At 44.5% G+C, this 13,840-nt stretch overlaps 2 protein-coding genes across 2 annotated transcripts; one reads left to right on the forward strand and one right to left on the reverse strand.

Moving 5' to 3' along the window:
- Positions 1-4,665: 4,665 nt before the first annotated feature.
- On the forward strand, positions 4,666-5,301 carry LOC149751037 (uncharacterized). The gene has a single exon (XM_089928042.1). It carries the CDS (start codon positions 4,666-4,668, stop codon positions 5,299-5,301), a length of 636 nt encoding a protein of 211 aa, XP_089784168.1.
- Positions 5,302-11,654: 6,353 nt separating this feature from the next.
- On the reverse strand, positions 11,655-12,953 carry LOC103701659 (U-box domain-containing protein 16-like). Its single transcript, XM_008783808.6, has one exon. The coding sequence runs from the start codon at positions 12,903-12,905 to the stop codon at positions 11,916-11,918; it is 990 nt and encodes a 329-aa protein (XP_008782030.2). The 5' UTR covers positions 12,906-12,953; the 3' UTR covers positions 11,655-11,915.
- Between the last annotated feature and the right edge of the window lie 887 nt (positions 12,954-13,840).

Consider the following 13,840-nt stretch of genomic DNA (forward strand, 5'->3'; position numbering starts at 1 on the left):
CAAAAACATGAAAATAACTTATATTTGGTTTTTTGCCTTTTATCAATTCATATGGTGTTTTCTTTGAGATAGATCTAACTAAAGCACGATTTAAGATATAACATGAGGTACTTATTGCTTCAGCCCAAAAATACTTTGGTAGATCCGATTCGCACAACATGGTACGAGCCATATCTGCGAGTGTGCGATTCTTCCTTTCTACCACCCCATTTTGTTGGGGTGTCCTAGGTGCCGAGAAATTGTGATTGATACCATTTTCGTCACAAAACTTTTCAAAGTGTTGATTTTCAAACTCGGTACCATGATCACTCCTAATTGCTTTTAGCTTAAGATTGAGTTCATTTGAAACTTTATTATGAAACTTGATAAAAGCGGGAAAGGACTCATCTTTGTGTGCAAGGAATGAAACCCATGTAAAACGTGAAAAATCATCAACAATGACAAGACCAAATTTCTTACCCCCTAGACTAGCAGTTCTAGTGGGTCCAAACAAATCCATGTGAATTAGTTCTAAGGGTTTTGACGTTGAGACTATGTTCTTAGACTTAAAAGAACTTCTTGTTTGTTTTCCTAATTGACATGCCGCACAAATTTTATTCTTTTCAAAGTCTATTTTCGGTAGTCCTTTGACTAGATCCTTTGTAATCAATTTAGAAATTAAATCCATGCTAGCATGCCCTAACCTACGATGCCATAACCAACTAGTCTCATTGACTTTAGGATTCATGGCTACAAGACATTGGCCATCCTTCATGGTGAGATCATCAAGATCTACCATGTAAACATTTCCATGCCTATGTCCTGTGAGTATGATCTCATTATCAATTGGACTACTAATTATGCATAGTGACGATTCAAATGATACTTTAAAGCCCTTGTCACAAAATTGACTTATACTTAATAAATTATGTTTCAGTCCATTAACTAACAATACATTATCAATAAATGAGGAGGATGATATGGAGATTTTACCGACACCAATGATTCGGCCTTTAGCATTGTCTCCAAATGTGACTACTCCTCCTTCTTTTGATTCCAAGGTGACGAAGAGACTCTTGTCACCGGTCATATGCCTTGAGCAACCGCTATCAAGATACCACATTCTCTTTTTATTTTCGGCTGCAAGGCATACCTGCAAAATGATCATGTGAAGCTCTTAGGTACCCAAGTTTTCTTGGGTCCTTCGTGGTTAGTGTGGTTGGTTCCCTTAGGCACCCATACTTTAGTTATGTTTTTGGCTTTCACAAATGTACTCTTGTTAGTTTGGATTTTTCTTTGAATACAAGAGTAGACTTTATGTCCAGTCTATCCACAATGAAAGCATGTAGGTTTTTCAGTTTTTACATCTTTCGCTTTTACAAAGAAATTCTTTAGATACTTTTGTTGTTTATTAGTTTTATAACCTAATCCGGCTTTATTAAAAACGGCTCTTTGATTTGAAAGAATGAGATTTAATTTTTCAGAACTTTGTGTGAATTTTTCAACAATTGGTTTGTACTTATGTACCTCATTCTTAAGATTCAAATTTTCTTTGACTAGTTCTTCCTTATCTTTTTTAAGAGATTCAACATTTTGTGCAAGTGAGGTATTAATATCGAATAGGGATTTTAATTTTAGATTTAATTCCTTAATTACTGTTTTTTCCTTTTCATTTTCAATGCTAAGTTTTGAATTCTTAATTTCTAGGTTAGTAGTATTAATATTTTTAACGCTCTCCTTTTCAATTAATAGGTTTTCAATGTCTTCCTTTAGTTTTTGATTGGAGGCTTTTAATTCTTTATTTTTTGCTCCTAACATACTACAATCACCCATAAGTTCTTGAAAAGCTTCATACAATTCTTCTAAAGTAAAATTTATGGTTGGGTTTTGACATACCTCGTCGTCCTCGAACGCCATGAAGCATAAATTGGCGGTCTCTTCCTTCTCTTCCTCGGAGGATGATGTGTCACTAGCATCCCATGTTGCCTTCAATGCCTTCTTCTTCTTCTTTCCAAAATACTTGTTTTGTTGAGGGCATTCGGAACGAATGTGTCCCGGTCTCTTGCAATCATAGCATATGATTGGATCTCTTTCTTTTTCCTTTTCTTTTTCCCAATCATTTCTACCTCCAAATTTCTTTCTTGGGAAGGGTTTCTTCCTTCTCATGAATTTCTTAAACTTCCTAACTATCAACCCCAAGTCCTCATCTTGGCTTTCTTCTTCACTCCCACTGCTCTCTTCTTCACACACACTTGAGGTAGCCTTGAGTGCGATTGTCTTTTTCTTCGGCAACTCTTCTTCATGTTGCTTCATCGTGAGCTCATGCGTCATCAATGAGCCCAAGAGTTGCTCTAGCCCCAAGGTGTTGAGGTCTTTGGCTTCTACGATCGCCGTGACCTTTGCTTCCCATGCTTTTGGCAAAGACCTGAGAATTTTACTCACAAGTTCCGGGTTAGTGTAGGATTTACCCAAGCTTTTTAAACCATTAATTATATCCGTAAAGCGTGTAAACATGCATGTGATGGTTTCATTGGGTTCCATCTTAAACAACTCATATTTGTGAACTAGAATGTTCACTTTGGACTCCTTAACTTGATTTGTACCCTCGTGGGTAACTTCAAGCTTATTCCATATTTCCTTAGCGAAACTACATGTGGAGACTCTATTAAACTCATTTGCATCTAAAGAACAAAATAATGAGTTCATGGCTCTAGAATTGAGTTGAGCCATCCTATCATCATTCTCATCCCAATCCTCTTCAGGTTTGGGAACTCGAATGCCATTAACTATGTGTGATGGTTCTTGTGGTCCCTTGACTATAACCCTCCACAAGGCATAGTCTTGTGCTTGAATGAAGATTTTCATTCTAGTCTTCCAATAGGTATAATTTGTCCCATTGAAGAGTGGAGGTCTATTGGTTGCTTGCCCCTCGGCAGGAACATTGTTAAAGGGTGTTCCCATCTAGATCTTTGGCTAAGACGGTTAGGTCTTTCAAGAAATATAAGAGCACCTGCTCTGATACCACTTGTTGCCCAAAGATGGTCACCCAAGAGGGGGGTGAATTGGGTGTTTTAAAAAACTTTTTGACTAATTTAAGATTAAAACACACAAATATATAAACTAAAGCAAGGATAAAGGGATAAGAGAAGACAACCACAAGCACACGGTTTTATAGTGGTTCGGAGCCTTCACTGCTCCTACATCCACTCCCCAAAGCGCCTTTGGGTATTTCCACTATAATCCAAGATTACAGTACGGTAGTTTTGCGAGTTCACTACCCAACTCGTTGTTTTACACCGGGCTCACAACAAACCCTAAACCCCCAATTTCTCTTAGGCTTGGGACGCCTTTCCCTTGTTCCAAGTCCCTTGACTTGAACAAGCACCACGATAAAAGAGTGTACAAAAGAATATAAAAGCTCTAGAAAGCAAATATAGCACTTATGAACAATGAAACCCGAAAGAATCTTTTTGCCGTTGGAAGCGTGGGAGATGTTGATTCTTCCAAGGTAGACCGCGTAGGGTTGAGTGTGAGCTTTGATTCCCGAGCGCGCGAGAGTGGTTGAGCTTGAAATCACTTGGGAGACTTGAAAGTACTTGATTTTCTTCCTTGGATGCACTCACTCCCTTGAGCTTTTCTTTCAAACTTCTCTCTTGAATGATTTTGCTTTGGGTTGGTGAAGAGTTGTTGAGAACCACTTAAGAGGTCCCTTTTATAGCCCAAAAAGCAAATATAGCCGTTAGAGACAAAAAGAGAAGGATTTGAAATTCAAAATCAAACCTGAAAAGCTGTCAGTCGCGTCCCAGGCGCTCCGGGGACGTCTCCGCTACAGCGAGAGACGTCTCACCTACAGGATTTTACTTTTTACTTTATCTGGGGTCGACTCGGCACTTTACGGGGACGTCTCGCCTTGTCTGTGCTTTTTGAGTGGGGACGACTCCGCTTCTTTGGGGACGACTCCGCTTCTTTGTCTCCGAAAAACTTGCCCTCTGGAATTCCCTGAGAGAGTCGTCTCCGCTCTTTCAGGGGACGTCTCCGCTTGTGTCCACTTTATGCGTGGGGACGACTCCGCTATCTCAGAGTCGACTCCGCTTCCTTATCACCGCAAAAACCATTCTCTGGAAAACCCTGAGAGAGCCGTCTCCGCCATCTTGGGGACGTCTCGGGGAGTCTCCTTTTTGCTTGCGGGGACGACTCCGCGTACAGCGGGGACGTCTCGCGCATATCCCTTGAGAAACGTCTTTCTGCCGCCACTGAGAGAGTCGACTCCGCTTCTGAGAGAGTCGACTCCGCTAACGCGGGGACGACTCGGCAGGTGCCGGGGACGACTCCAAGTGTGCCAGTTCTTCCTGTTTGTGCCAGAGACGTCTCTGAAACTATCAGGAGACGTCTCGGCTGTCCCTGAACTTTTTCTTTAGCTCAAAATATTCTTCAATAAATTCATAAAAATTGTGGGAACTTGCCTAGACATTTCTTAACAATTTTCTAAGTAAAACACATGAATTCCTCAATCGAATTGTTAAGATATAATGGAATTTTACTCTAGTGTTTTGTATTCATCAAAATCCATTAGGGGGTCAACAGACCTCATCGGAACCGGGTCATCATAGCCCTTTTCGCTTCGAGAAGGTTTGGCTATCGTACCCTCAGTCTTGGGACATTGTTCGCGATGCGTGGCGTGTTCCGATGCGGGGGGATGCGATGCGACGGGTCTCACGCAAACTCGAGTTGACCAAACAGCGGCTTCGCCGTTGGAACCGCGAGGTAGTGGGCGATATTTTCCAGAGATTGGAGGGGGTTGAGAATGCGATTACTGAACTACAGAGGAGAGAAGACCTACGAGGTGAACTTCCGGAGAATGACATGACCGATCTTCGGGGGCTTCTAGCGACTCACCACTCACTGCTACGGCAGCATGAGATTTTCTGGCGACAGAAATCTCGGATCCAGTGGGTAAACGAGGGTGATCGTAACACTAGGTTCTTTCATCGGACGACGGTTATTTGGCGACAGCGGAGTATGATCCACTCACTGCGTGACGGGTCCGGCCACCGAGTGGAGGGTGAGCCTGCCGTTGGACAGGTCCTACTTGACTTTTTCCGCGCCAGATGGACTGAGGATGGAGGCCCTGGTGATGATGACCACTTTCCGAGGGTTGATGTAGGTATTGCAGATGACGAGAATACAACCCTGGTTCGGCCGGTGTCGGCGGAGGAGGTGCAGGAGGCAGTCTGGGTTCTGGCAGCGGACAAAGCTCCAGGACCAGATGGGTTCCCCCCATCTTCTTTCGTAGATATTGGGGTATCATTCGGGGAGCTGTGATTGAGGCTATTCAGTGTTTCTTCACTCAGGCAGCCATGCCTGAGGATTGGAAGGCCACTTTCATTACGCTCATTCCGAAGCGCCAAGAGGCGGTAGAGCCGGGTCACTTTAGGCCCATCAGTTTGTGCACAACCTTGTATAAGGTTGTGGCGAGAATTATGGTGGGCAGGATAAAGCCCCTACTGCCTGGCATCATTAGCCAAGAGCAGGGGGCTTTCGTTGCGGGGAGGAACATTTCCCACAACGTTATGTTGGCTCAGGAGATGATGTGGGATCTCCAGCGAGCATCGAAGCGGGGCAGCTTGATGGCAGTCAAGCTGGATATGGAGAGGGCTTATGACAGGATCAGGTGGAGCTTTCTCCGGAGGGCACTGGAGGCCTACGACTTCCACAGGCGATGGGTTGGATGGGTCCTAGGGTGTGTCCAGGGGCCAAAGTTCTCTATCTTGGTCAACGGCACACCGTCGGTTTTTTTTGAGTCTACTATGGGGCTACGGCAGGGATGTCCCTTATCCCCTTACTTATTTATCATTTGTTCTGATATATTGTCCCGTGCCCTGCAGAGGGCGTGTGCTAGCCGGGAGCTGGAGTCCTATGTTCCAGCACCGGGGGCGGGACCTGTCTCTCACCTACTTTTTGCTGATGATTGTCTTCTCTTGTCCAGGGCGCGGGTTTCTGATGCACGAGTACTTCGCAGAGTGCTGGCAGGTTACTGTGCGGCATCCGGACAGAGAATAAACTTCATGAAGTCAGCCATCCAGTTCAGCCCTAGCACGGAGAACAGAGTCAGACAGGAGATCAGGAGTATTTTGCAGATGCCCGAGCAGGAGGGGACTCTGGTTTACCTGGGAGTCCCTATCTCAGGCCGGAGGCTACGGGTGGCGGAGTGCTTAGGGTTGGTGCAGCGGGTCGAGAGCAGGCTGGAGGGATGGAGGGCATCATCTCTATCCATGATGGGGAGGCTGACACTTGTCAGATCGGTACTTGGATCCATGCCGGTATATCTCATGGCCAACACTGTGGTCCCAAAGACGACTCTGTTGAAGATTGAACGTCTTCTTCGGAGCTTCCTTTGGGGGTCCCATGGTGGGGGTCGTGGGGTACATCTGGTGGCCTGGGAGCGGGTCTGCCGGCCCACCAGTGAGGGTGGTTTGGGAGTACAGTCCCTCCTGGAGCGGCGTGAGGCTCTCATTGCACGGCACGCAGCTCGCTTTTTGTTGGAGCCACAGGGGCTTTGGAGCCGGGTGATAGCAGCTAGATATGGCCGAGGGAGCCCTGAGGTGGCACGGTGTGGTCGCCGTATCTCTTTCATGTGGCGCGAGATTGGGAGGTACCTGCCGACCGTGTTAGCTAATACCAGGTGGCTGATGGGCGATGGCCAGACCATTGTTGTGACTGATGATCCGTGGGTGGATACCATTCCTTTGAGATATTGGCCGACGACGGTGGATTTTGAGACAGCAGTGGGGCTCCGGGTGTGCGACCTCCTAGCACCAGGGAGGGCAGAGTGGGACGAGGACAGACTACATCAGTTGTTCGGGGCACATCTAGCCGAGAGGATCCTTTCTCTTCCAGTACCAGGATGCGAGGGCCCAGATGTCAGGGTTTGGAGCACTTCATGCAGGGCCAGTGTTAGGCTGGGTGACCTGGCCCGGGTGATTCAGCGAGAGCATGAGAGTGGATGGGACTGTGCCTGGATTTGGAGGTCCAGGCTCCATCCGAGAGCAGCACTCTTTTTATGGAAGGTGATGTGGGACCGTCTCCCGACGAGAGCAGTGCTGAGCCGACGTGGTTTGGGGATTCCTGCGGAGTGTGGGGCTTGCGGTGCAGACGAGTCAGTGGACCATGTACTATTTGGATGTACTTGGGCGAGGTTGACATGGCAGTGGACGGGTATCCCAGAGGAGGTGTGGCGGGAGAGGAGACTTTTCCTACAGATGATACGACAGTGGCTGGCCAGTCCCCGGACATGTCAGGAGGCCATCCGAGCAACTTGCACTGCCCATCAGATCTGGCTGGCAAGGAACGCTCGCACCTTCGGTGAGCGTAGGATGTCGCCGAGGTTTGTTGCGGAGTCTGCTCGAGTACTGGCGATGGATTCCAGACCTACCAGCCTTTCAGATACGGCCTTGATAGCTCGAGACACCTGGGGTTCTTTCTCTGCTCAGGCAGCTCTTCGGATGGTGTTCTTCACCTGGGAGCCCCCACCCCCGAGTTTCCTCAAGGTTAACTTTGATGGTTCAGTACTAGATAGTGGTACACGAGGCGGCGCAGGCTTCGTCATACGAGACCCCCACTCTAGGGTAGTGGCAGCGGGCGGTTGCCGGCTCTTCGACATATCAGTTCCAGAGGCGGAGTTGCGAGCTGCCTGGGCCGGCCTTCGCCATGCGCGGCAGGTACTGCGGGCTAGCTCGATCATCTTGGAGGGCGACTCATCCACTGTCATTGGGTGGATTCGGCGTGAGAGCACTGGCCATCCTTTGATTCGGGATATTAGGATGATGGTGAGGGATGGTGCGGCCTTTGAGGCTAAGCATGTATTTAGGGAGGCCAACGGGGCGGCTGACTGGATAGCTGCATATGCAGCACACCACTCGGGATACGCCCTGTGGGCAGGAGAGTGAGAGCTGTCATTGGCACTACGTGAGATTTTATATTTTGATGTTCTTGGGTGTATTCGGACACGCATTGTCTGAAGAACCCGTTTTAAGCAAAAAAAAAAAAAAAAAGAAGGAGATATCACAAGCATAAGCTATCAAACATCCAAAAAGGCGCTCCATATTCTTCTCATTCTTTGTGCAAGTTAGGTTACATAGGATCATGAAGGAATCTCAAGATGCAAAAGAAATTCCTGGCTAAATTACCCCTCTTCTTTTTGACCACCTTGGACTCCTGCATGCCTATTTTAGATGTGGAACCCTGATGCCTAATCTAGCCAAATCCTCCAACTCATCGTGAAAACTTTCGGTCCAAAGAGTTGGCTTATTACTCATGTCAATTCCTGCCACCTTTTGCTGTCCTCAGGATAGTTTCCTATACTCATGTAAAATAGTTGGCTTATTACTCATGTAAACTGTATCAAAATCATTGCCGATACTCAATTGCAGATTGCAAACCTCCTGATTGGGAGTGATGACAGTGTGGAATCTTCCTCGAGAATTGAAAGGGGTTGGAGGAAAGTTTTCTTGAAAAAGTGCAGGATTCTTGTACAATAGTATTCTTGAATTACTAATAAAAGAGGTGCCATATGGATTTATGAGCCTAGAGCGATCCTCCTCTCAACAACTTTTAGGCTCTATTTGGAATTGTTGTCAATAGTAGAGTTTTTGAAGCTTTTGGAAGTATAGATTTTGGGAAGTAATTAAAAGTTGTTTGTTGTTTAGTAACTATATTTCTAAAATACTTTAGAATTTTAACATACGTTTGGTGACCAAAGTGAAAAAGTACTTTTGGTATGATCAAATAATAATAAAGAATAGTATTATATAGTAAAGTATAATACAACATAATATTACATATTATTACATATTAAAATATTATTATATATTATAATATTATTAAAATATAATATAATATGATATAATATAGCATAATATAATATTATATACTATAGCATAATAATATAACATAATATGATGTGCTATAATATAATATAATATAGTGTAGTAATATATTGTTCCATAGTATTATATTATCATAATGTAACATAATATAATATAATATTATAATATAAGACAATATTATATTATATTATATTATATAGTATAGTATAAAAATATAATATGATAAGATGTGATACATTATAATATAATAATATATTATTACATATTAAAATAGTATTAAATAGCATAATATTATATTATGGTGTAAATAATATAATATATTATTGAAATATAATATAATATAATATAATATAATATAATATGATAAATTATAATACAATATAATATAATAATATGATATAACTAATATCCATTATAATTATTATTGTTACATATGAATATATTATTATATAGCATAATAGTTTTATGGTACCTGTTCATCGGCATTTTGGTTACCATGAAAATTTCACTAATTTTAGGAACAAGCTCCAAAATGGAGTTTCAAATAGAGCATTTTAGCTTTCTAGAAAGCCAAAATAGCTTCTAGATTTTTTACCATTATACCATCTAAAAGTATTTTTGGAAGATCAAAAAGTACTTTCTGACTTTCTAAAAGCTTTTTCGAATGAAATTTAAGCTTTTGAGTTGTAAGTCCATGACAAGTCGTATCAGAGCCAGGTCCAATATGATTCACCACCATTATTAGTCATATGGGCTACTCATTAAGAGATATCGGAATTGAGAAGGATCCAGTAGAGTTGAGTAGGACTCGGGCCATAAGTAACCCCTCTTCTCTCGAGTAGAAGCTAACCATGACAAGGGTGTCACAAGATTGGATGAAAGCGATTGTCATAATCCCACATTAACTAATTAAAAAGGTGGCATGAGGGTTTATTAGCCTGGGCGAGTCCTCCTAACAACTTATATTCTCTTTTAATAAGGTAAGAAATGAGATGGATCACTCCAATGTCTTACCAACAATTAAAAACACCAGTGATCCTATTCACTTGACCCGTTGGATTAACTAGGTCTAAATTTTAGATTTGATTTCCGTATAAGTTTAGATCACAAAAAAACTATTTGACCCTAATGCAACTTGACTAATTATTGAAATAACCCTAAATAGGTCGACATCAACTAGACTAGATCATATGTAAAGATGCTTGCACATTGATATAGCAGTCATAGCATTAAAAGTCCAATTGCATAAAATATGTATTCATATCACAATTACTTTCGGAATTCTTGGTGGATTCAAGCATTTTTGGCCCCACTAATTTATATAAATTACAAAAGAAGTCGAACAGGAAAAGTTCTGACAGGATCATCTTGACTTTTTCATAAGGCTAGTACAAATGATATATGAAAATTAGAGTGCCAAGGATCGTCACTACTTCCCCACTCCATTTGCTTAAGAAAGAAGAAAAGAAAGAAGGAAAGAATCTTAGCCTACTACCATGAATTGCCACCTCAACCTTCCATGAGTTCATCACATCAAATCACTACCTTATCAAAGAAGCAGCGGTCACTCGATCTTACATTTACAAATTATCAATTTGAATTGCTTTTCTGCCCCATAACTTGGGACTAGGAATCCATGATCCCTAAATTTTCTACTCTACATAACCTCTGGCTCTTTCCTCCACTACTGCTTTTGTCAAGAGATAATACAATGATAAGCTATATTGAACATCTTCATATTATTCCTATTCTTTATTCAATTTAGAAAAGCATTAGAAGGAATGGCAGAGATATCATAGATGGTAGGAGTTTCCTCTCTCTCTCTCTCTCTCTCTCTCTCTCTCTCTCTCTCTCTCTCTCTCTCTCTCTCTCTCTCTAAACAACCTTGAACTCCATAGTTCATGCATTGTATCATAGTCAAACATCGACAAATTAAAGGATGACATATATAGGGAAGCTAAAGGAGCCGTGAACTAGAGTCCTTCTTATGTGGCTAATCATTTCGGAAGACTGGTGAGAGAAAACTGCATAGAGCGTACCATAACTTGTTATATTTTAATTTATTTTAGATGTATTCATATTAAAATTGTATAAGTCATTTGTTGTAGCAAAAATAATGCGATATGAACTTGTTAGCCTCATTTTGACTCTTTTAGATGTACTAAAATTGTACGAGTCATCTGTTATAGCAAAAACAAAAAAAAAAACGATATAAGCTTGTTAGCCCCGGTCAGTCCTCCTCTCATAGGACAAGGATGTCAAAGAAACAGAGGCATCCAATCCTAGGCCAAGGCAGATCCATGGCCTGGCCGGTGAATGATATCATCCACCATTAATTTTCGTTTTCTTGATTAGTATCAAATTGAAAAAGGTCCTCTCACGTGCCTCTTTATAATACAATTAATTCCCTAGACAAGGTACAAAGACAAGCACAAGAAACCAGTTGTAATACAAGCTTAAGAAAGATCGGAAGGATCCAAGTAGTTCCCCCCACAAGATAGAGAAAAAGCCAAGCCACTACACTTACCAGAATCAAAGTTTTCATCTCGATCAAACAAATGCAATAAATTCCAAACCATCAGCCCATAAATTTAAATAAATTTTTCATTGATAAGTTCTAAAATTGATATCAGTTATAATTGCTAATATCAGAATTATTATATTTGAAGAGATTTTAATATAACCTTTATAAAATATCATCTCTAATTTTTAAAATTTTTCCACCTTTCGATGTTGACTGAGATCATCATGTAACTAAGATTAGCTATGAATGCAAACGGGACACGCATAAAGTGATAAACTATTCGCAACTTATCTAATCAAAGAAATAAAAGCAAAAATTACATGAATTGCTTCTAACCTACATATCGTCTCAATGTATCTATTTACAGATTTTCTCCATCGGATGGAAGATTAGCAAGTCCTATAAAACCTTAAATTAAAACTAGTACAAGCCCATTGCCACATTTTATAAACAAGTAATTAGACCCCCAAAAGAATGGAAATTAATTAATCACCAGAGTCTAAATCTCTAAAAAAAAAAAAACTGATCTAATTATTAACCGTGGTAGTGGCGGAGGAAGAAGAAAGGGGCGACGGCGAAGAATTGGTGTCGAAATCGGCCAATCGTTGGAGTTGTCCCCTTCGACTGCTCTCCAAAACCCTAAGCAGCGACTCGGCCTTGCTCTTCGCCCTGGCGCTGGCGTCGCCGCCGGCAAGCTCCCGGATGGCGGCCTCCGCCGTCTCGATCTCCCACACGTCCGCCTCCGCCTTCTCTCCGCCGCTCATCACCAGGTTCAGCAGCGCCGCCGCCGCGTTCTCCCTCGCCCGCACGCTCGCTCCCGTGCCGACGTCCACCAGATCCACCAGAACCCTAACCCCGGCCACCTTCCGGAAGGCGTCGACGCTCTCGTAGCACCCCGCCACCTGGGCTATAACCGCCGTGGTGTCCTCGACGACGCCGGTCCGGCCGTCCTTGACGACAAGGGAGAAGAGCGCCGGGACGGCGCCGAGATCGACCATCGCCGGGCGGTTGAGAGGGTAGAGGGCGATACCGAAGAGGGCTTTCAGCGCGTCCTTGATGGTGCGCGTGGGGGGGTTGGGGGAACGGAGGAGGGCGATGAGGGAGGCGACGAGGGGGCGCTTGGATCCGATGATGGGGCGGTAGGCGTCGACGGAGAGGAGGCTGTAGACGGTGGCGGCGGCGTGCTGGGCGGCGGCGGCGGAGCTGGAGGGGAGGCTCAGGGCGGCGGCGAGGGCGTCGAGGAGGCCCGGGGTGGACATGAGGGCCTCGCGGGCGGAGATGGAGATGTTAAGAAGCGCCGCCGCGGCGTTCTCCTGGGAGACCGCGGAGTAGCCGCCGGGGAGGAGATAGGCGGCGAGGAGGGGGACGGCGCCGGAGTCAGAAAGGGGGAAGCGGATCTCCGGGTCGTGCTTTGTGATGAGGCGGATCTCGGCGATGGCCTCGGCTGCCGAGTCGCCGTCCGGCGCCGAATTCAGCCGCTTCACCAGCGATCTGGCCGTGCGGAGCTTGACCTCCATCGCTCCCTTTGGAAACGAAGGCTATACGGACAAAGGACGAAGGCCGGGCGTATTAATCCAACCGGGGAGGAGGACCGGTCTTTTGGGACTAGACAGGACGACAACTTGGCACGTGTGTATGATTGCATGTGGGGCCCGCGGTGCCTTGATGTTCGGAAGAAAATACCAGTGGGAAAAGAATCCCATTTAATTTAGTGGACGTTTTTACCACTATAAGCTTGCCAAATTTACTTGACAAAAAATATAAATTATATATGATAGAGGAAAAAAAAGGATCGTCCAGCCCACAACTAAAAGGCCGCCCAGTAAACGCCAATGACAGTTAGCTAAATCTTCGCTTCAGCCTAAGGTCAGCTCGTCCTCGGAACTTCGCCGAAAGCTCCACCAACTCTAGACATTCGCTGACTCCCCTGACCAAACCCGGGTACTTCCAGATAATCGTCGATCCACCCCGACAAGCTTAGGGCGCCGACTCCAGCGATACGCTTCGATCCTCGAGCTCAGGGCGCTCCACCGAGTACATCTCGGAATTCGAGAAGTTGAGCTACTCCCAGCACCTGCCAAACCGACTTCGTCAAACGCATGTCGCGACTACTTAACGAGCTCGGCCTCGCTAACGACCACACCCATGTGCGGGCCTACGCCCCCCTACGTGGTCGTACTTCACCACACTACCGTATCATATCTCTATAACCGGCCAACAGCAGTCAGACGGCACCTTAACTACTTCGGCTATACCCTGCTGTGACTGTCAACACTTTACCGTTCTCAAGAATAGGCTGTACCGCACATCACCAGCCAGCCTGAGCTGCGCGCTATCCGGCTCAGAGCTACGCCCCCTCATGATGAGGGTCGACAGTACCTCCGCCACCTGGGCAACTCCACCAAGGCTATAAATAGCTCGGTCAGGTAATTTCTAAGGGACTTTGGCTGGA

This window comes from Phoenix dactylifera, chromosome 17, assembly GCF_051530095.1.
Source record: "Phoenix dactylifera cultivar Ajwa chromosome 17, Ajwa_hap1_PhDact_Kaust_v1.1, whole genome shotgun sequence".
In the NCBI taxonomy this organism is placed as follows: domain Eukaryota; kingdom Viridiplantae; phylum Streptophyta; class Magnoliopsida; order Arecales; family Arecaceae; genus Phoenix; species Phoenix dactylifera.